The sequence below is a fragment of the Chroicocephalus ridibundus genome, chromosome 2 (assembly GCF_963924245.1).
Source record: "Chroicocephalus ridibundus chromosome 2, bChrRid1.1, whole genome shotgun sequence".
In the NCBI taxonomy this organism is placed as follows: domain Eukaryota; kingdom Metazoa; phylum Chordata; class Aves; order Charadriiformes; family Laridae; genus Chroicocephalus; species Chroicocephalus ridibundus.
The window spans coordinates 32,773,591-32,795,728 of record NC_086285.1 but is presented as its reverse complement, the minus strand read 5'-3'; the positions used below and the strand labels follow the sequence as shown (position 1 = coordinate 32,795,728).

General features: G+C 40.5%; 1 protein-coding gene across 3 annotated transcripts in view; it reads left to right on the top strand.

Moving 5' to 3' along the window:
- The first annotated feature begins 1,733 nt into the window (after positions 1 to 1,733).
- CRPPA (CDP-L-ribitol pyrophosphorylase A) overlaps positions 1,734 to 22,138 on the top strand; it is a 118,029-nt gene continuing 97,624 nt past the window's right edge. For 2 of the 3 annotated variants that reach the window (XM_063324944.1, XM_063324943.1), the window contains exons 1-2: positions 1,734 to 2,208; positions 9,036 to 9,315. In XM_063324944.1, coding sequence (XP_063181014.1) covers positions 2,042 to 2,208; positions 9,036 to 9,315 — 447 coding nt within the window. In that variant the 5' untranslated portion in view covers positions 1,734 to 2,041. The remainder of the gene's footprint in view (positions 2,209 to 9,035; positions 9,316 to 22,138) is intronic. The other variant, XM_063324945.1, reaches the window with a different exon arrangement.

Genomic DNA, 22,138 nt, shown 5'->3' with positions numbered 1-22,138 from the left:
GGGCACCTACATCCAGGGAGTTTAGTCATCTGAGTTAAGGAGTTTAGCTTGCTACATCCGAAGTCAGCTCTTTGACTAATAAGAGCTGTTGTGAAGAAAGCTAGAAGCAAGGGCCTGACCGTCTTTTTCCCTTGGGAGCTACTTTTAAGCAGAGCCTTTACTGCTGGTGCCCCTGTTTCTGCACCTGATCTGGTACCTCCCTGACCTGCACCCTCTGCCTCTGCTTCCTGGCTTGCCCTCGGACATGCTGCCTCACTGAGACCTTGCAGGGTGATGACTGGACTGTTCCTGACCCCGAAGGCCCAATCCTGACCCTGAGTCATGCTTAGCGTGCTGGCTACTGTTCTTGCCTGCCTCAATATTGTGCTCTGCTCCTGGCTCCCCTTCCCTTTTGGAGTCCTCATTGCTCCCTGGTAAGCAGCAACAAGCTCACAACAGTTCTTTGGATTTGCAAGGCTATCTTTCATTGAGATGTCCAAAACTTTCGTATGAGGACAGAGTGTAGCAATCGTATTTAAATACACTCAAGTTACAGCCTAAGATGTACATTGAAGCTAGACATACCAACCCGAGACCTACTTTGCCGATTACAAATGTGTGACCTGGTGTCATGCTTAGCCAGCCTCCTCCTCCTCAGACTGTGCCTCCTCTGCCACCCAGTTCAGATTCTGGAGCACGTCCAAAGAAGGGTAACAAAGCTGGTGAAGGGTCACAAGTCTTACAAGGAACAACTGAAGGAACTCAGGTTGTTTAGTCTGGAGAAAAAGAGGCTGAGGGGAGACCTTACTGCTCTCTACAACTGCTTGAAAGGAGGTTGTAGCGCGGTGGAGGTCAGCCTCTTCTCCCAAGTAACAAGCAATAGGACAAGAGGAAACGGCCTCAAGTTGCACCAGGGGAGGTTTTGACTGGATGTTAGGAAAAATTTCTTCACTGAGAAGGTTATCAAGCATTGGAACAGGCTGCCCAGGGCGGTGGTGGAGTCGCCATCCCTGGAGGTATTTAAAAGATGTGTAGATGTAGCACTTAGGGACATGGTTTCGTGGTGGACTTGGCAGTGCTAGGTTAAAGGTTGGACTCCATTTTAAAGGCCTTTCCAACCTAAACAATTCTATGATTTTGATTCCAATGGGTATCAGCCCTGGAAATTTTCCGATCAACCTATCTCATCTACTGCCTACAGTAACACCATAAAATGAGATTAAACATTCCAGCTCCTCCAGTAAACTGACTGCTGCTATTTCAACCCCATCGTCCTGGGATTAAGAGCAACATACACCAGATTTCATCAGCCGACCCCTGCCAGCCTAAGGAGAAGCAGTCCCCTCACGGCCGGGGCTGGGCCCCGCCTTTCCCTCGGCTCCAAATACAAGGTACTTATTTCCTCAGCGAGACGGGACATCCCGCCCCGATCAGCGGGAACGCGGGACGGCCCACGCACCGGCAGCGACTCCCCGCCTCTCCAGCGGCGGGGCGGACACACAGGAAATGGCGGGCGGCGGCACAGCCCGCGCGCCTCCCGCCGCGCCACGCCGCCCTGTCCCGCCCCGCGCGGACGGCGCTCCTAACGGCCCCTCAGCCGCGCACGCTGCCCCCGGCCAGCGCGCGCGCGCCCACCCACCCGGCCTGTGCCGCAGGTGGGAGCGGAGCGGCGCGGCGCGGCGCGGCGCGGCGCGGCCCGGCCCGGCCGCGCATGCGCTGCGGGGAAGCACCCCATTTAAAGGGCCAATGGCCGCCGTACCCCGCTTGTGCCCGCTGTGTCCCTCCCGGGCTCCCCCGAGTGGGTGGGCGCCCCCTTCCCGCCCCCGCGGGGGTCTAGGAGTGCGCTGCGCGGCCGCGCCCGGGCCCGCACGCCTCCGCGGGGCCTCGCTTAGCGTGGGGTGGGCGAGGAGTAAGGGCCCCGTCCCCGCTGGGGGCAGGCGAGCGAGCGGGTGGGCGCTGGATTCTTTGGATTGCGGACGTCATGGGCAAATAAAAACACGCGGGCGGGCGGTTGCGCCGTCCCCGCCGCGTTCCTGCGGAGCAGCCGCGGCGCCCCGCGCAGATGGAGCCCAGCAGCGGCAGCCGCGATGCTGGGCCCGCCGTGCCGCCGGTGGCGGCCGTGCTGCCGGCGGGCGGGAGTGGGGAGCGCCTGGGTGGCGCCACTCCTAAGCAGTTCTGCGCCGTGCAAGGGAGGCCGCTCGTCAGCTACACGGTGCGGGCGATGGAGAGGTAACGAGGCAGGCGCCGCTCGGCTCCCCGTCCGCGCCCTGCAGGCCTTCGCCCCGGCGCTTGAGGCCCGGCCGCCGGCCCTCGCCGGGCCCCCAGTGCCCAGAAAGCCGCTGGCAGCTGCCCAGGCCCTGGGCGCCCCTGGAGGGTTTAGTTTTGCCATTCTGAGGGATCGGCTTCCCTCCTCGCCCAGTCCAAGTGTGTCACAAGTGACAGGGTGGCTGGGAAGACGTGGGCGTGGTGCAGAGCCAGGGTGCTCTGGGCTGGCCTGGGCCGTCTCACCTGGGCAGAGGTGCTGGGCCTACTTCTCTTGTCCCCGCCATGGCGGGTGGGGATGTCCTCGCCGCTGCTGATGCTTTGAAGCTCTGTTGCTTACCATTGCTGATGGAGATCTGTTGAGGGCCTGTAGCCTCGAAGCTTGAGGGTTTCTGTAGCTGTTGTGGTGAGCTACAAGCCTACCATAGCCATTGGAGGTGGTCATAATGCTACCCAGTGGCCTTGAAAAAAGATCTGTTCTGCCATAAACATGGCCTCAAGTGTGCAGAGGCCTTGAAAAAAGATGCACTCGGTCTGCATTGTTGCATTATGCTTTGCCATTATAGTCCATGATGGAACACCCTGGCTCAGCAGGAAGCTTATATGCCTCCTTGGCGTTATTTAAGATATAGTTACTGGGCTAGAAGCTGATAGCTCACATAGCATGAGGCTGCATGTGTAACTTTCCTTTGTTTACGTTGGAGCGAAGAATTTAAGTAATGGGATATCTTAGCAGTCAGGTTTTTCCTTTTCATAAGACTGTTGAGTTCTAGGCATGTGACTGACAGTTAATATATTATTGTCAAATGTTAACATAATGTAAGTCTTGTATCTAGTGTCACTTGAAACACTGGAGGTAGGAGTGGAGTGTCAGATGTATTCTGCATGTTTTGCAGTAACTTGTAGAAAAACAAACCTTTAGATTTTAGAGCGGATAAATGGAGAGGAGTGGAGGGTGGTGAAAAGAAATGGAATTGCCAACTTCTCCCAAAGTTCTTAACTCATGGAAACTTGTACAACATCAAAATTGGGACTTTTTCCATTCCCCCCCAGAGAGGCTTCCCTCAGGTCACTTGTTACTTTATGAAAGAAATACTGCTTGTTTTCTTTATTTAATTTTCAACAGCAGCCAGTCACAAAGCTAACACATCAGTAAGCAAAACCTCCAATACAAAGCTTGTCACAGCTGCAATTTCTGCCAAAATGTCATGGGAATCTACAGAGAAGAATAATATGCTCACTCAGTGTATTGGAGACCTGGAAAAGAGAACAGACTGAGGTTTGGGAAGGAAGTGATACTCATAGGAAAATAAAACATTATTCATTAAATAAAATAATCTTTCATTTTTGCTGCCAGTAAGCTCTGGGAAAAAACATTTCTTTGAGCAACAGTATTATATTTGTGTCCGAAAGCTGCAAAAAATTAGAAGGTTGAATTCTAATTGTACAGTCCAACCAGGCAAGTGATCCCAAGTTGATTGTGAGAGTGACAACCTAGTGCTTTCACTTAACTTTAGGAGTGTAATAACTGGTGCCAGTGCTCTCTAGCCCTCTTGCAGAGGTTTCTGCAATCTCTGTACTGAATCGGAGTGTTGGCTGGTATGTATATGTATGGGGAGTTGGGAACAGGTGTACTCTAAAGCTCACAGTGGCTTTCATTTTCGTCTCAACACTTTTTACTTCTGCCTCTGAAACTGTAAAAGGAGTACCTTGTTCTTACTTTCTGCGAATTTACGTGCAAAAATGTAAAAGGAACTGCAGTTTGTCCCATAATCTGTCACCCAGAAATGGCAGTTTTTCTGTGTTTAACTTAATACTGTCTTCTGATGTCTATTGTTTACCTGCTGTAATTGAATGAATCATTGAGTCATTAGCCTGTAATAACTTCTGAAGTGATTATCTTAGCTACTGCAGCTATTTTTGAGCTTCTTTTTTTAATCAGGAAAAAAACATGGCAACATACAGACAGAAATACATGAGCAAATCAAGAATTTGCAGCTGCTTTGTATGTGCTTTTTAAAAATTAGGAGAAAAAGATTTTTACACTGTTCAGCTGAAAGTAGCGAGAACCTTAAATATTGATGTGGAAGAACTCGCAGGCAAGACAAGAGCAGACACAAATGGATAAGCAGTGCTTCCTGTTGCATAGGATGACAGCAGGTAGAATGTTGGCCCGCTAATAATAATCAAAGATGATGCCCTTAGAAAGAGGAGGTGAGAAAAAATAGGGTGAGGAGAAATGATTGTTTCTTATTGCAAGTACAGTGGTGCTAATAGGAAGGTCATGTCCTACCTTGGGGGTGAAATTAAAGTGTGTTAGAGAACTTAAATGTCTCGTTTTCCCATTGGAGTTGTTTCTGCTTTTGTTCAACTATGCAAGGCTTTTGCATCAAGTTCAACAGAACTAGAATGGCCTTCCTCCTCCTTGCTGCAGTACAAACTAGTAGGGTTGTTCCTTCATTTTATTTTTAGTGTTTGTTTAGAATAGAACTTTTCCAATTCCTTTTCTGAGACAGGGAGGAATCTCGGCTCTTTATGCACACGTGTACACATATTTAACTAAAGCTATAGAAAGGAAAACAGACAAAGGTAAAGGTTGATTTTAAAATTGCAGTGGGAACTGCTACTGTTCTTGCTGTGCTCATATTTTACCAGCTGTTGAAAGTACAATGAGAAGTTATGAAAGAGGAAAGCAGAGTTAGTAAGTTTACTGGCAGAATAAAAATTTTCCATGAAGGTTTCAGGCAGCTTTGTTTACTTTGTTTACTGTAATGTAGTCTCTTAAAACAGGTGGCCTGATACCAAAAAAACATCACCTGGGGGAAGCTTCCAAAGAATCACCTCTTCGGAAGTGTCTTGTGTAGTTTATTTGCGAAGTATTTTTCCCTGTTGGCTGATGCATGTTCAATGGCTTTACAGGTCACACAATTACAGTTTTGTTAAACTTATCTATTGTGATAATTCTTTTTATCCCGTTATCATTAGCTTATTCTTGAAATTGCTTATGAGCTAAAGATAATCATAGCAAACAGTCCAGTTGTTTTAACATTATGAAGGTATCTTTGTTATCTTGTCTGACTAATAAGGAACATTTTATTTCGGGAAGAAACGGATGGCTTCTGTATATGAGATGCTCAAAACCTCCTTAATGTACCTGTGAAACTTTTCAGACCTAAAAACTCCCTGCTTCCATTTTTGTACTGTAAAAGATACATAACAAAGCTGTTATGGCACAAAAGGGAGTTATGCTTGCATTCTGCAAATGCATTTTGTTCTTGACAGTTCTTTTTCTCATTTGGTGCTTGAATAATAAGATCAGCAAAAGTAATAAAATGCTTTATCTTGTACCTCTGAAGAGTTTTTGTGGCAGTGAAAGATCATATCGTACACTACTAAAGCCGTTGCAGCAGTGACTGCCTGGTTCTGGCCTTGTGTTACTGATACAACTACCAATTTCAGGAGGTTGTATGTTAAATAGGTTGTTACAGATCTGAGTAAGAGTTGCAAGAAACTGAGTGTGAGCATTTAAGCCTTATGTCAGATTTAAGGCTCAGCACTGATTTGCATGTGAGCGAACTGATAGAGGGTTAAACCTCAGTCACACTTGAACCTCAGCATGCCATTTAGGTGATACAGTCTCAGAGCATAACTCACTGGTTATTTCATTTCCTCTCCAGTCTGTATTGTGAAGTCATGTAATAGCTTAATCTGTTGCTGAGTTAATGAGCTCCTTTACTTTGAGTTCTGGCTCAGCTAATATAAATGTATATACTTTTGTCTGAAATTTAATGAAACAATACTATTTTCTCCTAGGCAGCTGGTCTTTCTGTCTGTAGGTGATGATGAGGACAGTCACAGGAAACAAAGATATAGTCCTTTTCTGCCTTACTGTTTTCCTTCTACTAATAATGAAGTCTTCCCAAGGGAGTTGTAAAGTGATTATAACTGGGGTTGTTACTTTAGTTTAATTTGATCAGACATGATTTTCCACTTTAGAACTATGGCCTATGAGGTATGGAAGCACTAGAGTTCTGTATTTAGTGCTTCTTAGAGCGCACTGGGGTACATTCTGATCTCTTTCATGCTTTGTGCTGATTCTTTCTGAAGCTCGCATTATGTTGATCTAACATTACAGTTATAAAATGGAAAGAGTGTTTACTATTTTTAAACAGGTTTTGAGCAGGTCCTGAGCTTCTTATTATTTTAGTATGAAATCTTTCTCAATAAAAGGGTGTGACTAATTGAGAGGGGAAAAAAAAAATCCATTTACTGCCAGATTGAGTGTATACTGATATCTTTCTGTTTCGTTAAAACATTTTGCAACATTTCCGTAAGCAGATCTTTAAAGAGTAAGCACCTGTGTGGTGCACAGTTCTCATTTGTGAGAATTTGTAGCATACTTTACTGAATTAGTACTTTTCATGAGTTGTATAAATCAGTTTTGATGGGACATGTTTGGCTTCAAACCCTAAGCTGTTCTTGTACCTAATCAATCTTTATACTCTTATATGAATAAGTTGTGTCTCTAAATCCCAGCTCTAATTATAGAACATTAGTCCAGAATGAGTCTAAGGAGGACATACTCAAGTTTATAAATGTGTTTATCCAGACACAGGGTGGAGCTGTGACCGCATCCTGTCACTTTTTGGTGCATTGTACCACTGGAGGCCTTGAGCCATTCGGCCCCCCCTGCACAGAGATTTATCACAGGCTGGCCAATACTTCTCTTCTCAGAAGATGCTGTGTACTACACAGTTGCCTCATAATCTGTTTCATGTGACTCCAGAATGGCAAATGTCAGTGCTCTTACACAGTCACTAGTGAATGTGCAGACTGTCCACTGTATCTGGGAACTGTGTGAGGCTGTAGTCTTTCTGCAAATAGAAATGCAGAGTTTTTATTCTCGTTTAGCGTGAAATAGTTCTTCTTGAATTTTGCATTACTTAAATGACTGACTCTCAATTTTCAAAAGAAGAACCGAGATGAATCCAGTTAGTTTGCCCTAGTTCTGAGTTGAAGTCATGCAGAGGTGCTGAGTTTTGTGGCTAAATGTAAGACTATGCCAGGACTCATTTGGGAGATTTGAAAACCTTTTGATGAACCTGTGGTGAGTGACAAGTTGAAATGAAACTTGAGACCGTAGGACTTCAGATTTTACATTTGAACAACTTCAAGAATTAAAAAATGGAGAGAATATGTTGGTTTGGCTGTATTTTCTGCCTTTGTTAATAATAAAATGAACATAAGGACAAATATTTTTCTTTTGAAGAATTCTAATAGCACTTCTGTTTACTTTAATAGTTATTTTAAAATGCATTGAAATAATTTCCATGGAGTTCTATTAATTACAAAAAAACCCAACATACAGAAGGTGGAAGATGCTCTGTTTCACATAGTTCTAGGGGAGTGGTTTGTATCACAGATGACTTCACTTTCGGAGTGAGGCTAGTTCCTAGGCAGTGCCTTCTCACGTGTTATTGCAGAAGCCAGTAGCTTGAGCCTTTATATTGCTGAACTGTAAATTTCTTACTCTTATTTTTCTAACTGTAAGTATTTAGTACTTTAGTCTGTCTTGTGTCTGCAAAATTAGTTTCAATAGCTTTACTGGTTTTAGTTGAAAGAACATACTATACCTTGTCTCTCTTCCTTCTTAGCTGGATGTGTAGGCTACACATGAGTATTTTTACTATAGTAAATAGTAAATTGTTTTTTTGAGTCATTGCTCATATGATGAGTTTCTTCTTTGTCATGCTAAAAAACCCTCCTGTCATCTGTGGAGACACAGAAAGGAAACAAAACAATTCTACATTCTCTTTTTATGCTCTCTACATAGCATTTAGGAAATAAGACACTCAAATAGCTGGATTTGAATGATGGTATTTCCGTTATTTTGAAGTACAGTATGCCACATGTGACTATAATTTGTCCTTTGACACAAGTATGACTTCAGCCTAACTTCAGTTATGACTGGTTTTAATCTTGTGGGTTGTGGGTCATTCTCCCCCCACACCACCCCTCAACTGTAGAGCTAGGCTGATACCAACAGTAGAAGCTTGACGTTCTCTAGAAATTAGCTTTTCTTATTATGATAACTTTACTTAGTGTAACTATGCTTTATGTTTTGCAAGCTTTCTAGAGCAGAAACCTTTGTGTGTGTGTGTGTATATATATGTGTTTTTTTTTTTTTTTTGCAAACTACCAGTATAATGTTTCTTGTCAATATTCAAGTGTCACAGTTTTGATTCATTAGCAATCTTTCAATTACTGCTTATGCCTGTCTTGATAGTGATCTTTGTTTCAGAGTTTTTCTTGATCCTCTTATTCACTTGTACACAGTGTACTGCACAGTAGAACATGGAGTATTTCAGGTACCCCAGGATTTACCAATTTATTGGAGACTGAATTTAGAGAAAGCTAAAATAACAGACTATAGCTGATTGATTTAGAAGTTGTATTTGAAGATAGGAATGAGGCTAGAGTAAGAAATGCTTTTCAAAGAGTTATCAGAAGATGCTTCCCCCCCTCCCTCCGCAAACTGATGGTTAGAAGCAAGTCCCTTCCCAGAATTCCAGTTACTTTGGTTGACATCAATGTATCAGTAAAGACTTTCTCATGTAGCTCTCCGTTTAGGGGTGGAGTGCTAATACACAACGATATATACAGTATATTGAGAGATGCTTTACTTAGCCATCTTAAATTTCTTTTGATACAAATGTCTTTGTTTCATGGAGATATCTGTACTTTTGTTTAGACATTCATGCCTACTTTCTATTTTTTTGTACTGTTTTTTCTAGGATAGGTTGGATATCCGACATTATTGTGGTGGTCTCTCCTGAAAATGTTGAAACGATGAAGTCTATCATTGAAAAATATGGCCACAAAAGAGTTACGGTAGTTAAAGGTGGAATAACTCGTCACCGGTCAATTTTCAATGGACTGAAAGTATTTGCAGAGAATGAATTTTCTGACCATCTGCTCCAGAAACCAGAAGTAGTGATTATCCATGATGCTGTGAGACCATTTGTTGAAGAAGATATTCTTTCAAAAGTGGTTATGGCTGCTAAAGAACATGGGGTATGTACTATACAACAATGCAACTCTGCAGTGTTCTTTATACTGTACAGCGTAAAGTCATGATTGATAAATAAGAATTTTTCTAGCAATTGTGTTAATGTATAAGTAATTGTGTTAATGTTTAAGTAGAACAGATTCAGAATCCCTATTATGCAGAGAGGTCAGATAGGGGAGGGAAACATTTTTAAATGCTGCAGGCATTATTTGCTACAGGGAATTATTGCCATAGAGACTATCAGCAATTTGTTAGTTGAAAGGTAGATTACTTAATGATAGTTCACCTTTTTTCCATGCAGAATTCTCACCTAATGCTACAGTAGCTCACTTAGTGATTAATAATAATAGTCAGAGAGAGTACTGCATTGCTAGACTTGTGAACTTTATGTGTTTTCATCTCAAACTTATATGCAAATCCTGAATAAGATGGCAAAAGAGCTTCTCTATTAATGCTAAATTTTTCTAGGCTCTGTAAGCATTGCAGACTGCTAGGGAAAAAGGGGAAGCGGGAAGCCTCCAACCATAGGTTGGAAATCCTCGTGGTCATCACTGCATTTGAGGACTGGGAGTATTCACAGTGGAAAGATGGAAAGATTTCTGAGAATATGATTCATGAAGGGGAAGAGTTGGTAGAAGTTGTGTTATGGAAGTAGAATGGTGGAGTTATTAAAGGCATGCACTAGCCACAAGAGGAACTGGTGGATAAACTGGCTAAGATAGAGATGTAAGAAATCACGACAGCCACAGGCTTGTTGGTACAATTTGCTGTCTTTATCTTGTACTTCAGTTCTTCATTAATAAGATAGTAGAACGTTAAGATAGGAGCTGATTCGAGGTAGAAGTCATTAGTGGCAGCAGATTGTTTTGGTATTAGAAAGCTAGGAAAACCTACCACTGCTTGTCTTTTTCAAGAAATTAGGTAAAATATAAGCTAATTGTCAGATTACTCACAGCTTTGACAGTGGAATAGAGAGTCAAAAAAATGACTTGTGGTATTTCCTTAGTGCTCCTCCACCTTTTTTTGAAATCTCATTGTGTAGAAGGGGAATGTATGACTTGTTAAAATATTTATTACGAAAATTAAATTATGTAAGGTCTCTTGGAACATTATGTTAGAAATCTAAATATATTGAGCTTCTTACTAGTAGGCCTGTACTTCTGTAGATTGGCTTAATGAGAAATGGTAATAAAATAGAAACTCTGCTCTGTAGTTTTCAGTGATACAGAACAGAAGTTTCCAGTCATTAAGACTTAAATTCCGTTAGAATTTTAACAAGGTTTTTGGCCTTTCTCATATAGCACAAAATGACTTTCCTGAAGTGATTCTCTGCCAAAGAGTTTAAAGTAGATCCCCTTTGTAAATCTGTTCTAAATGAGATTCTTTGAGAGTAGTAGAAGAGTGGGGTTAATTGTACTGTTATTGAATTGAAATGAGAATAACTGATTTTTGAATGTGTTTCTGTTTAGGTATTCTCATATGTTATATCATATCTCACTTGTCTTTGTGTTTAATTTTTTTAACTTGTTCCCTTATTCTTGAAACTTGTGTGATTTTAATGTAAATTTTTTCCCTCGCTTTCTTTTTAATGGAGTGTAAGACGTTTTCAGTAACATAGTAGGGAATCAAGACAGTCTCCAGTGACCTTCCCAAGGCAGTGTACACTAGTTCATCTGAACTTCAGACTGGTAAATATTTCCTTACCTAGATCACTGAAGTATCATTTGATCTCAAAAATGTGATCTTACGCATTTGTCATAGTCTTTTCCATTGTATAACGTCGGCCTCAAATGTGCGTGGTATTTATTGGCTCTGCAGTGGTTTCCTGTGTTGGCTTAGGTCCACTGAATTCAGTGAGGCTGGACCCTCAGAGAACTGGATTCCAAAAGCTCTTAGCTATTGATGTTACCCGACAAAGTAATTGAATTAAAGAACATGAGAAGAACTTCGTTTTATGTAACAAATTGAAAAAGCTTCCTGCCAGAGAGAGGTAGAATCATTGAATAGTTTGGGTTGGAAGGGACCTTTAAAGGTCATCTAGTCAAACACCCCTGCAGTGAGCAGGGACATCTTCAACTAGATAAGGTTGCTCAGAGCCCTGTCCAACCTGACCTCGAATGTTTCCACGGATGAGGCATCTACCACCTCTCTGGGCAACCTGTTCCAGTGTTTTACCATGCTTGTTGTAAAAAATTTCTTCCTTATATCTATCCTAGATCTTCCCTCTTTTAGTTTAAAGCCATTACCCCTTCTCCTATTGGAACAGGCCCAGCTAAAAAGTTTGTCCCTATCTTTCCTGTAGGCCTCCTTTAAGTATTGAAAGGCTGCTATAAGGTCTTCCTGGAGCCTTCTTTTTTCCAGGTTGAATAACCCCAACTCTTTCAGCCTGTCCTCATAGGAGAGGTGCTCCAGCCCTCTGATCACTTTTGTGGCCCTCCTCTGGATGTGCTCCAACAGGTCCATGTCTTTCCTGTTGTCATGGTTTGGGCTCCAGTGCTGAATGAAGTACTCCAGACGGGATCTCATGAGAGCAGAGTAGAGGGGTAGAATCACGTCCCTCAACCTGCTTACCATGCTTCTTTTGATGTTTGTCTGTCTTTGCTTGACAACTACAGAATTCTGGAGAACTAAATGTCTGGAAAGCTAATACTCTTTCTCAAAACTGACATGCAAGGTTTTGAATATCAGAAAAAAATTGATCAAGAGAAGCTATTATCTTTAGTTCTTCCGATAGTCAAATTCTTTGCATATCTAAAAGAGAGTAAATTCTTCAATCTTTCAGTACAAAAAGTAATTACTTCCTTTTGCATTATGTAGAAAGGTACAAAACCTGGCAGAAACATCATATTAAATCACTACTGTAATAGGGGTAGTGCTGTATTGTTGTTCATCTGCATACCATACAGATAGCATAATTATGAGAAGCTTTAATGTTCTTTAAAATGGCAATTGATCAAGTAAGTTATTGCACTTCTAGCTGCCAATTTTCAGACAAATAAATTGCTTTATTACACTTACTAATCAGTTTGTTATTTGCCTGTAGGAATCAAAATGTGTACCTTATCCAGAACTAATAAATTATGCCTTAAATCCCCTAAACAATCCCTTGATTATGTGAAAATATTACTTTGTAACCAATTAAATTCCATTTATGTTTTTGGGGTAATTTTGTAATTAAAATTACATGTTTCTAGAAACAAATTCTTCATTGCTAGTAAAAGTTGGGAAAAGTGGAAGCTTCAGAAGGCATCAGTCCAAAGCCTCTAGCAATATCTCATTGCCAATGTTGCATTTTAAACAACATAACTAAAAAAAAAAATTGCTTACAAGAAAAAAAATCAGGAAGGCGGGGGGAGAATTTGTCATCTCTGCTATTGAGAGTTAAAAAAAGGGGCATATGCAGTCAAAGGCTCTCTGTAACATAAACTAGATTTGAAAGTATAATTTATTTCTTTGAAAGGACTGAATCAAAATGGCATTCTTAAAAGCTGGTTTCTGGAAGCTGTCTAATATCATTACTTTATTCTCGGCTTTAGCAAGGCTCTGAACAAAGCATACGTGCCAATACAGATGTACAGTGCTACTCAGTCTCATGGACTCTTATTCACATACACAATCAGTCAAAATAATAGCCCCAGACAGAAAACATATTATGCTCAGTCTGTTCCTGTCTCTGAGACACTGGGTCTCAGACTCAGTGCGGCACTTATCAGTTTTACTGTATCAGAAGGCTGAAGCAGCAAACATGCACCCATACACACATTGTTCTATCACACAGTTAGATAGCAAAATGAAAAGCTTTATGTGTGATTGCTGAGTTTCATTGGCAAAATGTGGTGGGTGGCAAACCAAAAAACCACCTCTCTTTCTCCGCTGAGGGTAAAGGAGGGCTTGGGTAGATAAATAGGCTGATCTGGTGTGGTATATTTGAATGGGGGTGGCCATGCTGGATCAGTTCTGCACACTCTGTCCTTCCTTTTTTCTTTTTCTCTTAGAAGCAATTATCTTTTTATGTTTTCTTTATTATCACATGATCTTGGTCCTTTATGTTATACTCAAAGACTGATTTTTAGCCATCTGTGAAGGCTGCATTACTAACAGATCATTTTTGATTCATATTTATGCATTGGGTCATCTGAAGTTGTCATGTGCATTGTTCTCAGAGGTTCTGCTTTCATTGTAGGCTTGGTACTTTGGGGGGCTCCTGCTGTCCTGTCAGACACTTCTGCAAAAGCAGAATCAAGAACTGTTTTTATTCTACTGATGGAATGAGTTCTGTAATTTAGGAGAGTCTGACTTATGTCAATGTAAAGGTATATATTAATGAATTGTAGGTATGCTATGTAGCAATTTTAGAAGAAAACAGCCTTTGAAGAGCTACATTATTGTGAAGTTCAGAATCTGTTCGGTAGCCCTGAAACTTTTCTAAATGTGTGAAGAAATCAAGTGTGGTTTTGCTGCTGTACGGAAAATAGTTATACAACACATTATTCCTTTTTCAGCTCTGTAGTAATGGATAACTGTCAAAAACATACTGATGTTGCCACAGTATATGGCATTATTGGTCCCATAGAAAGTTATAACTTTAGCCAAGTTGTTAATTGTTTTCTGTGCTGAATGGAAAACTAATGTACTAATGTATTGTTAGTAAATACTTGAAGTCTTTGTCCTAGCAAGATGTAGTGTTTGGTGGTGGGAAAGCACTGGTAAGAGGAGAAACAACTTTGTCATTTCCCAGTCTCAGTTTAAGTGCTTTTGATGATGCATTGCATTAGGAAGGATGCAACTCAACCAACTGAAACACATAAATCATAGACAGAAACTTATGATGTCCCTTTCTTCTTTGCAGCATTTCTGTGTTACACTAACAGAGCCAGCTGTGCCTAATACAACTACTATTCAATCCTTTTTAAAAAGGTGACTTAATCCCACATTTTTTAGCTTCTGGAATTTTTTAATATATACACATATACAGTAATATTTACCTTACTTTTTTTTAGGTAGGATTAGGTTATGCTGGAAATAAATTTTGAGCATAGCTTCCTGTACTTGAGTGGTTGCTGAGGTCATTTTTGTGTAAATTTTATAGAATTTACTTCCCTTAAATTTAGAGAAACTACATGTATGACACTGCTGTTGATTTGAGGCCAATTAAAATCTGTATGCTTCATATAAGAAAACAATAGGACTTTGGAAAATGAAGCAGCCTTTAGCAAAGATATGTCTATTTAGTTGCTCAGATTTCTCTTTCCTGCAGTAAGAAGTAAAGAGTAGTTCCTTAAAGTAAGGTAAATATCAGCTCAACCAGCATGTGTGACAAGCTGAATAAAGGCCTCAGATCATCTTAGCCACTTCTATGTGGCAAGATCTGGAGGAGATTCTTAGCCATATCTCTCTGACTAAGCATGAAGCAGGCACACCTCCCTGAGTTTTTCCCCTTTTTTGCCACATATTGCACTGGAAAGAAATCTGAGTTTTCATCCAGAAATGCCCCCAGCTGCGTTTTGGCTGAGTTTGTGATCTGGGTGGTTGTGGCAAGGACACCACCAGCCCTGCAGGTCAGGTGAAGCTTCTGAAAGCCAACTTGTCCTGTTTCATATGCTGTAATAGTTTGCTGGACTGGTTCTCCTGTTTCCAAGAAGGTACGTGAATTGTGGTACAGATAGAACTACAACTGCCTTGAGGAGCGTTGGAGCATGTAGGAGAGAATTCATGAGGTATCAAATTCATACATATATGTATTAGAGTTACGATTTGAGCCAAACTTGCATGGTAAGGTATAATGATCCATTTTTCAAGGCCCTTGATAGCAGAGAGGGTCTTAGATGAAGCTCATATAAAGAGGTGACTTGAAATTTTGAATCTAATGGGCTGTAAGGGAAAGCAGCTCTGGTGCAAGATTTCCTGCAAGGAGAGGACACCAGCAGTTGTGGGAGAAGCAGCTGAGCGAATGCAGAAGGCAAACACATTTGATAAGCAGGTGCAGAGTTGCTTAGGGAACCGCATGACCACAAACTATAGTGCCTGTGGTTTTGGTTGCTCAGGACTCTGTGTGTGGGAAAGAGTTATTAATTTAACATTGCAGTTTTGCATTTGGTTGGTTAAATTGTGCAAGAGTCCTCTTACAACACCTCAAGATTTTTTCTTCTTTCTTCATAATATGATGCAAATCGTGTTTAATGATATGCAGTGGATCACTTGCTTTCACATCATGATACTGTTGATTTTGTAATGATGTAGACTTCTTGGCGGTAAAATATAACTTCTTAACTGTAATTGCAACTTCTATGGCTCCACTGAACACAAATGTTAACTCCTCTTTATGTTAACATACTCTAATATGCAAAATCCTTTGTGGCACAGTGCACTTTCACTGATAGCTTTTTGCAATGTAAATCAGTAATTAGTGTATGAAAGATGGCTTGCTGACTGTAAGATGTGTTTCATTACTTGTTAATGCAAGATAATACTATGCAGTCAAAGTAAAATAAAGTCTTGTTAATTTTAGAGGCAAAAAATCGGTTTAATTTTTGCCATCTAGATTTGCAGTATAGGACTAGTTAGAACAAGAAAGTGCTGGTAGCTCATCTTATTGTCATCTTATGTTGAATGAATGCCAAAATTTAAAGCTGTAAGTATACTTTAAAATATTGATAAAAATATTGAAAACTATTGGTAGCATACTAGCCATATGATTTGCTTTGGAATGTTTAAATTGCTTAGATTGAATTTTACATGTTATAGAATCATAGAATTGTCTAGCTTGGAAGGGACCTTTAAGATCATCAAGTCCAGCCATCAACGTAACACTGACAAAACCACCGCTAAACCATGTCCCTAAGCACCACATCTACCTGCCTTTTAAATACCTCCAGGGATGGTGACTCAACCACTTCCCTGGGCAGCCTGTTCCAATGCTTGATAACCCTTTCGGTGAAGAAATTTTTCCTAAATTTCTAAATTCTCTTGCAACTTGAGGCCATTTCCTCTTGTCCTATCGCTTGTTACTTGGGAGAAGAGACCGACCCCCGCCTCGCTACAGCCTCCTTTCAGGAAGTTGTAGAGAGCGATAAGGTCTCCCCTCAACCTCTTTTTCTCCAGGCTGAACAACCCCAGTTCCCTCAGCCACTCCTCGTAAGACTTGTGCTCTAGACCTTCACCAGCTTTGTTGCCCTTCTCTGAACACTCTCCAGCACCTCAATGTCTTTCTTGCAGTGAGGGGCCCAAAACTGGACACAGTATTCCAGGTGGGGCCTCACCTGTGCCGAGTACAAGGGGACAACCACTTCCCTAGTCCTGCTGGCCACACTGTTTCTGACACACAGCAGGATGCCGTTGGCCGCCTTGGCTACCTGGGCATGCTGGCTGGCTCATATTCAGCTCTCTGTCAGCCAGCACTTCCAGGTCCTTTTCCACCTAGCAGCTTTCCAGCCACTCTTCCTCAAGCCTGTAGCATTTTGTGGGGCTGTTATGACCCAAGTGCAGGACCCAGCACTTGATGTTGTTGAATCTCATACTGTTGGCCTTGGCCCATCGATCCAGCCTGTCCAGATTCCTCTGTAGAATCTTTACCCTCAAGCAGATCAACACTCCCCCCCCAACTTGGTGGTGTTAGCAAACTTACTGAGGGGGCACTGGATCCCCTCATCCAGGTTGTTTATAAAGATCTTAGAGAACTAGCCCCAGTACTGAGCCCTGGGGAGCACCACTTGTGACCGGTCGCCAACTGGATTTAACTCCATTCACCACCACTGTTTGGGCCTGGCCCTCCAGCTGCTTTTTTACCCAGTGAAGAGTATGCTTGTCTAAGCCATGAGCAGCCAGTCCATCATAATTGTGGACAACTGAGAAAGATTAAATACGTAATAAGATAATCTTGAAATGCTGTACCAGCATGTGCTGCTCTTTTGGTGGGAGATGCTACATGTAGTATGGATCTCTGGAAGCATTATGCAGACTTTATACAAACTTTGAAGTACCTTAAAAAAAAAAAAATCTATCAAGAAGAAAAGAAACCCTTAGTAAGTAAGAATGTGTTAAACATTACCAGTTATTGCACTGTGACAAAAATTAGCTGAATATGTTGATTAAGGTAATGAGACCTTATTTGGCTAATAACATGATAAAATATATTTTATTGTATATACAGCACTATTGTATTTATGGAAAACATGAACTCCTGTGACCATTCTTGAATTTCTCACAAGGGAATGCACAGATAAGGAATGCACTAAAAGAAATGCTGTATACTTTGTATGACACCATTAAAAATATATATTTTGGTTTAGTCCTGCTAACTTTTGTAATTTTATCCTTTATTGTATTAAAAATAGTTAATCTGGTTTATGGCAGTAATTCATGATACAAGTGTCGTGGTTTAGCTCCACCAGCAGCTGGAACCGTCCTGCTGCTTGCTCCTCCCCATTCCACAAGAAAAGTAGGGGAAAGGAAAAAACTCTTATGGGTTGAGGTAAAGACAGTTTAATAGAACAACGTCAGAAAAGGAAAATAACAATAACAATAATCATGACACAAGTCACTTTCACCATCTAGTGAACTGTCACCTTCCTGAGCACCGATCGCGAGTACCCACCCCCCAGCCAACCCCATTTATATACTGAGCATGACATCAGTGGTATGGAATATTCCACTGGCCATTCTGTCATTCTGTCTAGGGTTCTCCTCAGCTTCTATAGGAAGCTGAAAAAACAGCCCCTGAAAACTATAAACATCACCTGGCAACAACTAAAACAGTATGTGTTATTGACAGTCCTTTCATACTGAATCTGAAACACAGCAACTCCTAGAAAGAAAATTAACTCTGTCCCAGCTGAAACGAGGACAAAGAGCAGCATAAATGTCAGTTCTTAAAACTTATTTTCAATCTGCTTTTTTAAAAAAAAATCCAATTTTAATATGAAATCAAATGTTCACATAAATTAGTTGTAATGTTTTTTGCAGTACCGCTCTTTGCTTTTTCTTAGTGCATATGTACACTCTTGGTTTTGCTTCTTTTCTACTTTCAGTATGTTCTTGAGCTTGTTTTCAGTGCTGTGGGTTGAAAAATTGCAACCTGTGATATGCCTAGTTCTTTCTTCCTCCACTTCATATTTTCAGGTCCATATTCCTATCATCCTGTTTTTTTAAGGGGAATCTTTTTTATTTACTTTGATAAATCTTACTTTTTCCATAGAATAACACTTAGAATTTAGCATGTTGTTGATTAGATCAAAGTGATATTTAGAGGTAAATGCTTTAAATACAAAAGAACAGGAATTATGTAAAGTAAAGAAGAACATGTACAGTCTTAATTTTTAAGCGACAATTTCTGTTATTGGTAATCTTCTTTAGTTTGCTATAGCTAATTGGGGCTCTGACATTTCTTGATGTACATGTACTATCCCCATCGACTCAGATAGCGTGTTCTGATAAAGGTGACCTCATTAGAAGAAATGTTTTCTTTTTCTTAAACAGTGTCATAAATATACATTACATTTGTTTAAGGCATCCTGTGTCTTTGAAGTCAGTTCAATGTACAACATAGTGTCAGCTCATTAACATTGGATCAAAGTGTATATTAAATTTCTGATTAAACATCCCCTCTTTTGCAGCTAGGAATAAACACAATTATAACTTCTTCCTTCCTCGTGTTGGTTTAAGATTAACATGTGCCTAATTTTAGCAAGTTCAACTGTTGCTCCTAGCCAGCTGGGTAAACAGACTTTAAGGAAATTAGGTGAAGTTTAGCATACAAGCCTTTTTTCATAGTGTTCAAAACTCCTTACATCTGTTCTAATTAACCTTCTTTTTGTCTGGCTGATGATTAGGTTGAATATCTGTGTTTTACACTGGGCTTGTTTAACATTTCAACCAGTGCTGTCCTTGGGCAATTAAAAGCTGCCAGTACAAATATGTCAAAATAGCTGGAATTGGACTGGTTGGTGATACTGCCTACATAGAAGAAATTTTAGTGGTTATCTCACTAATGAGAATCAAAGATGGTATGCCGATAATGACTATGAATTTTGATTTTTTTTTTTTCTTAACAGAATTCAGAATAGGGTAATTTAAGAATTATTCTTGTTGTTTAAAAAAAAATTAAGATACCTGGCAGAAAGAAGGTAACCTTATTTTCTTCAGCCTTAATCTCTAGTGGATACACAGCCCAGGTTGCGGATTGTACTTGTTTGTCAGTAGAAGGAATGCTGTCCCCACCACAGCACTGCCACACAAGTTATGTCTACGCTACATGGTAGAGTCTGTGTGTGAGTGTAGGTGAAAGTATGATATGCCCTGGGCTCAGATTTGTGTTTCTGCATGATAATGAGAGTACCTCTACCTTTATTGTGGTCTGCTATTCTTTACTGAGTCATCCTGGTTGTCCTGTAGTCCTGACTGCATGCCATATCTGGTCCTTCAAGAGAAATGTGCAGCCGAGCTATTGGTTTGGGGGGAGTCTTTTGGACGTGACATAAACAGAAGGAGTTACGGGGGCAGATGGTGACAGGTTTGAGTTGAACCCGTGCGGCCAGACTGCTGCCTTGCCTGGCTGTACGGCAAGTAGGTGGGTTCTGGGTGCAACATGAGGTTATGAGCTCTGTGGACTATGTGCAGGCTTGAATCAGTTTGGTTTGGAAGTTTGGCTAGTTTGGGCTTGAGCATGCGTTCACACCTAAGTTTAGAAAACTTTGCACATATAGCCAAATTGTAGTTGTCAGCTGTACTTCTGTATAGGAGTGGTAGCTTATAGTTTGTGTCGCTACTTTGTCTATGCCCTGATCTTTTCCATTCAAATAGCATTGTTTTGCCGAGATTTCTGTAGTTTGGAGGAGGAAATACTCCAAGTATTCCACCTCTGCAGAGGAATCATAAAACTTCCCATAGGTTACAACTTTTGGTTATAGAGAAGATAAAATGTAACCCTAGACAATATCTGCATATAAAATGCAGAAAAGGAAAAAGAAAAGAAAACATAAAAAGAGGTGTGATAATTTGATGTGATACCTTGAATGTGCATTGGAAGAAATTATCCGATTGCTTTGTTTTACAAAGATAGTTATATGACTTTATTAGATATTCTCCCCTTCAGATTTACAATATAAAAGATTTGAAAAGAACATCCTCTTAAAATATATGAAACATTTTAATCTTATAATTGGATTTTTGAAGATTGCTTGATAAATTTGAAATTAGAGGTCTTTCAGTAGAGACAATTCTTGTAACTTAAATGGTAATTACTGAGTGTGGCTGAAGCAAGTTGATTACCATAGATGCAGTTAGCTTGAGTGCAGATGTCTGAATAGAAATGCATGTTTCTACCTGTTTCATGCATCACAGATACTGTGTTTATTTCTGGATTTTTTCATGCTGTAGATGGCTGTGAATGCCCTTCATGGCGAGTAGTTTGATCAGTGTAAAAGAATACTTTCCCTGTAGTAACATGTGGAAACAGTTTGGTGGAATAAAAGGAGAAGAAATTAATCATAGCTATTCTGAGCTGCTCTCTCTGGTTCATAGCCAGACCTAATCTAGACTGAAATCCTTAGGAGATGGTAGTGTTTGGTAACATATAAATAATCTTTCACCTAATACAAAACATTCCTGGACATATTTGGAAACGGTTAAGATACCTAGCTTGTCTAAATTAACATTGATCATGATTGTTATGTAGTTGAACAATGTCCTAATGCAATCCTTGTCTTCATGGAAAAGCAAGATAAAATTGTTTGTATATTTACCAAATTGACCTCTACAAAATTGACTTTAATGGAGTTACGAGGTGGATGTATTTGTCCTGCTAAGTGTGACTAGCCTCACAATCTCCAGCATACAGTTTCAAAGAATTCAGCTGCTTTGAAGTGATGAAAATGTATTTCTAGTATACTTCTATTTCCAGTGTATGTATGCAAGACAAGTTTATTTTTTCTAAGACAGGGTGACTAAATCATTTGGGAGTCTTGGTTCAGTAGTATTTTGCTTGTCAGAGTTGAAAACAACTCTGATTAAAGAATTTAAATTAATAAATATGAATATAAATGTAAAAACATGAGAATAGGGACATTCTTTTAAAGATAGCACTCGTAAGCTATGCTTGTATGTGTTTGACATCAGGCCTATTCCTAAGTAATTTTAAACCACTGAATCTAATGCATTTAGGATGATTGAAATGTAAAATGTACATTCAATGCTACTGGAAAGCCAAGAAGATAGAAACCATAGGGAAAATTAATTCCAGGGGAGATAGGGGCTATGAATGGAAAAGAAAAGTATTGTTGGTGTAATTAAAAAATAGAAGGGAGTCATGCTAGAGGGATGGGAGAGTCTGCTCACTTAGGACTAGACTCTCAAATTTTAGGCTCTGATTCCCACTCACTTGAAGTTCAGGGTTGCAAACTGGCCGCATAAGTGGACTTTGTGGGTCTGCCTGAGTACTTGGGGCCTACTGGGGACAGGGGCATGCCAAAGACGTAGCATACTTTTTTTTTTTTCAGTATGCCAGCCTGCAGGATCTGTCGTTGTCTGAGCTTGTTACCACACTGTTGTAAAACAAAAGGAATTGTAGTTGTGGTATTTTTTATAAGGATTTTGTGACACTGCTTTTTTTTTTTTTTTTTCTCTTCCTAGTCCCTGTCATTCAACTTGTTGAGCTTTGCAGCTATTTAGTACTGTGCTGTTTCAACTCTGGTTACCAAAAATGACCAGATTAGTGATGTGGGTGTCTTGGTTTTCATGCTCTTTTGTAGCTTCTGTCTCTTTGATAACTTGTTCTTTGTAGGTTGTATTCTACGTGTGGAGTGTTGGTCTCAGCTGAACAATGTACTGTGTGTT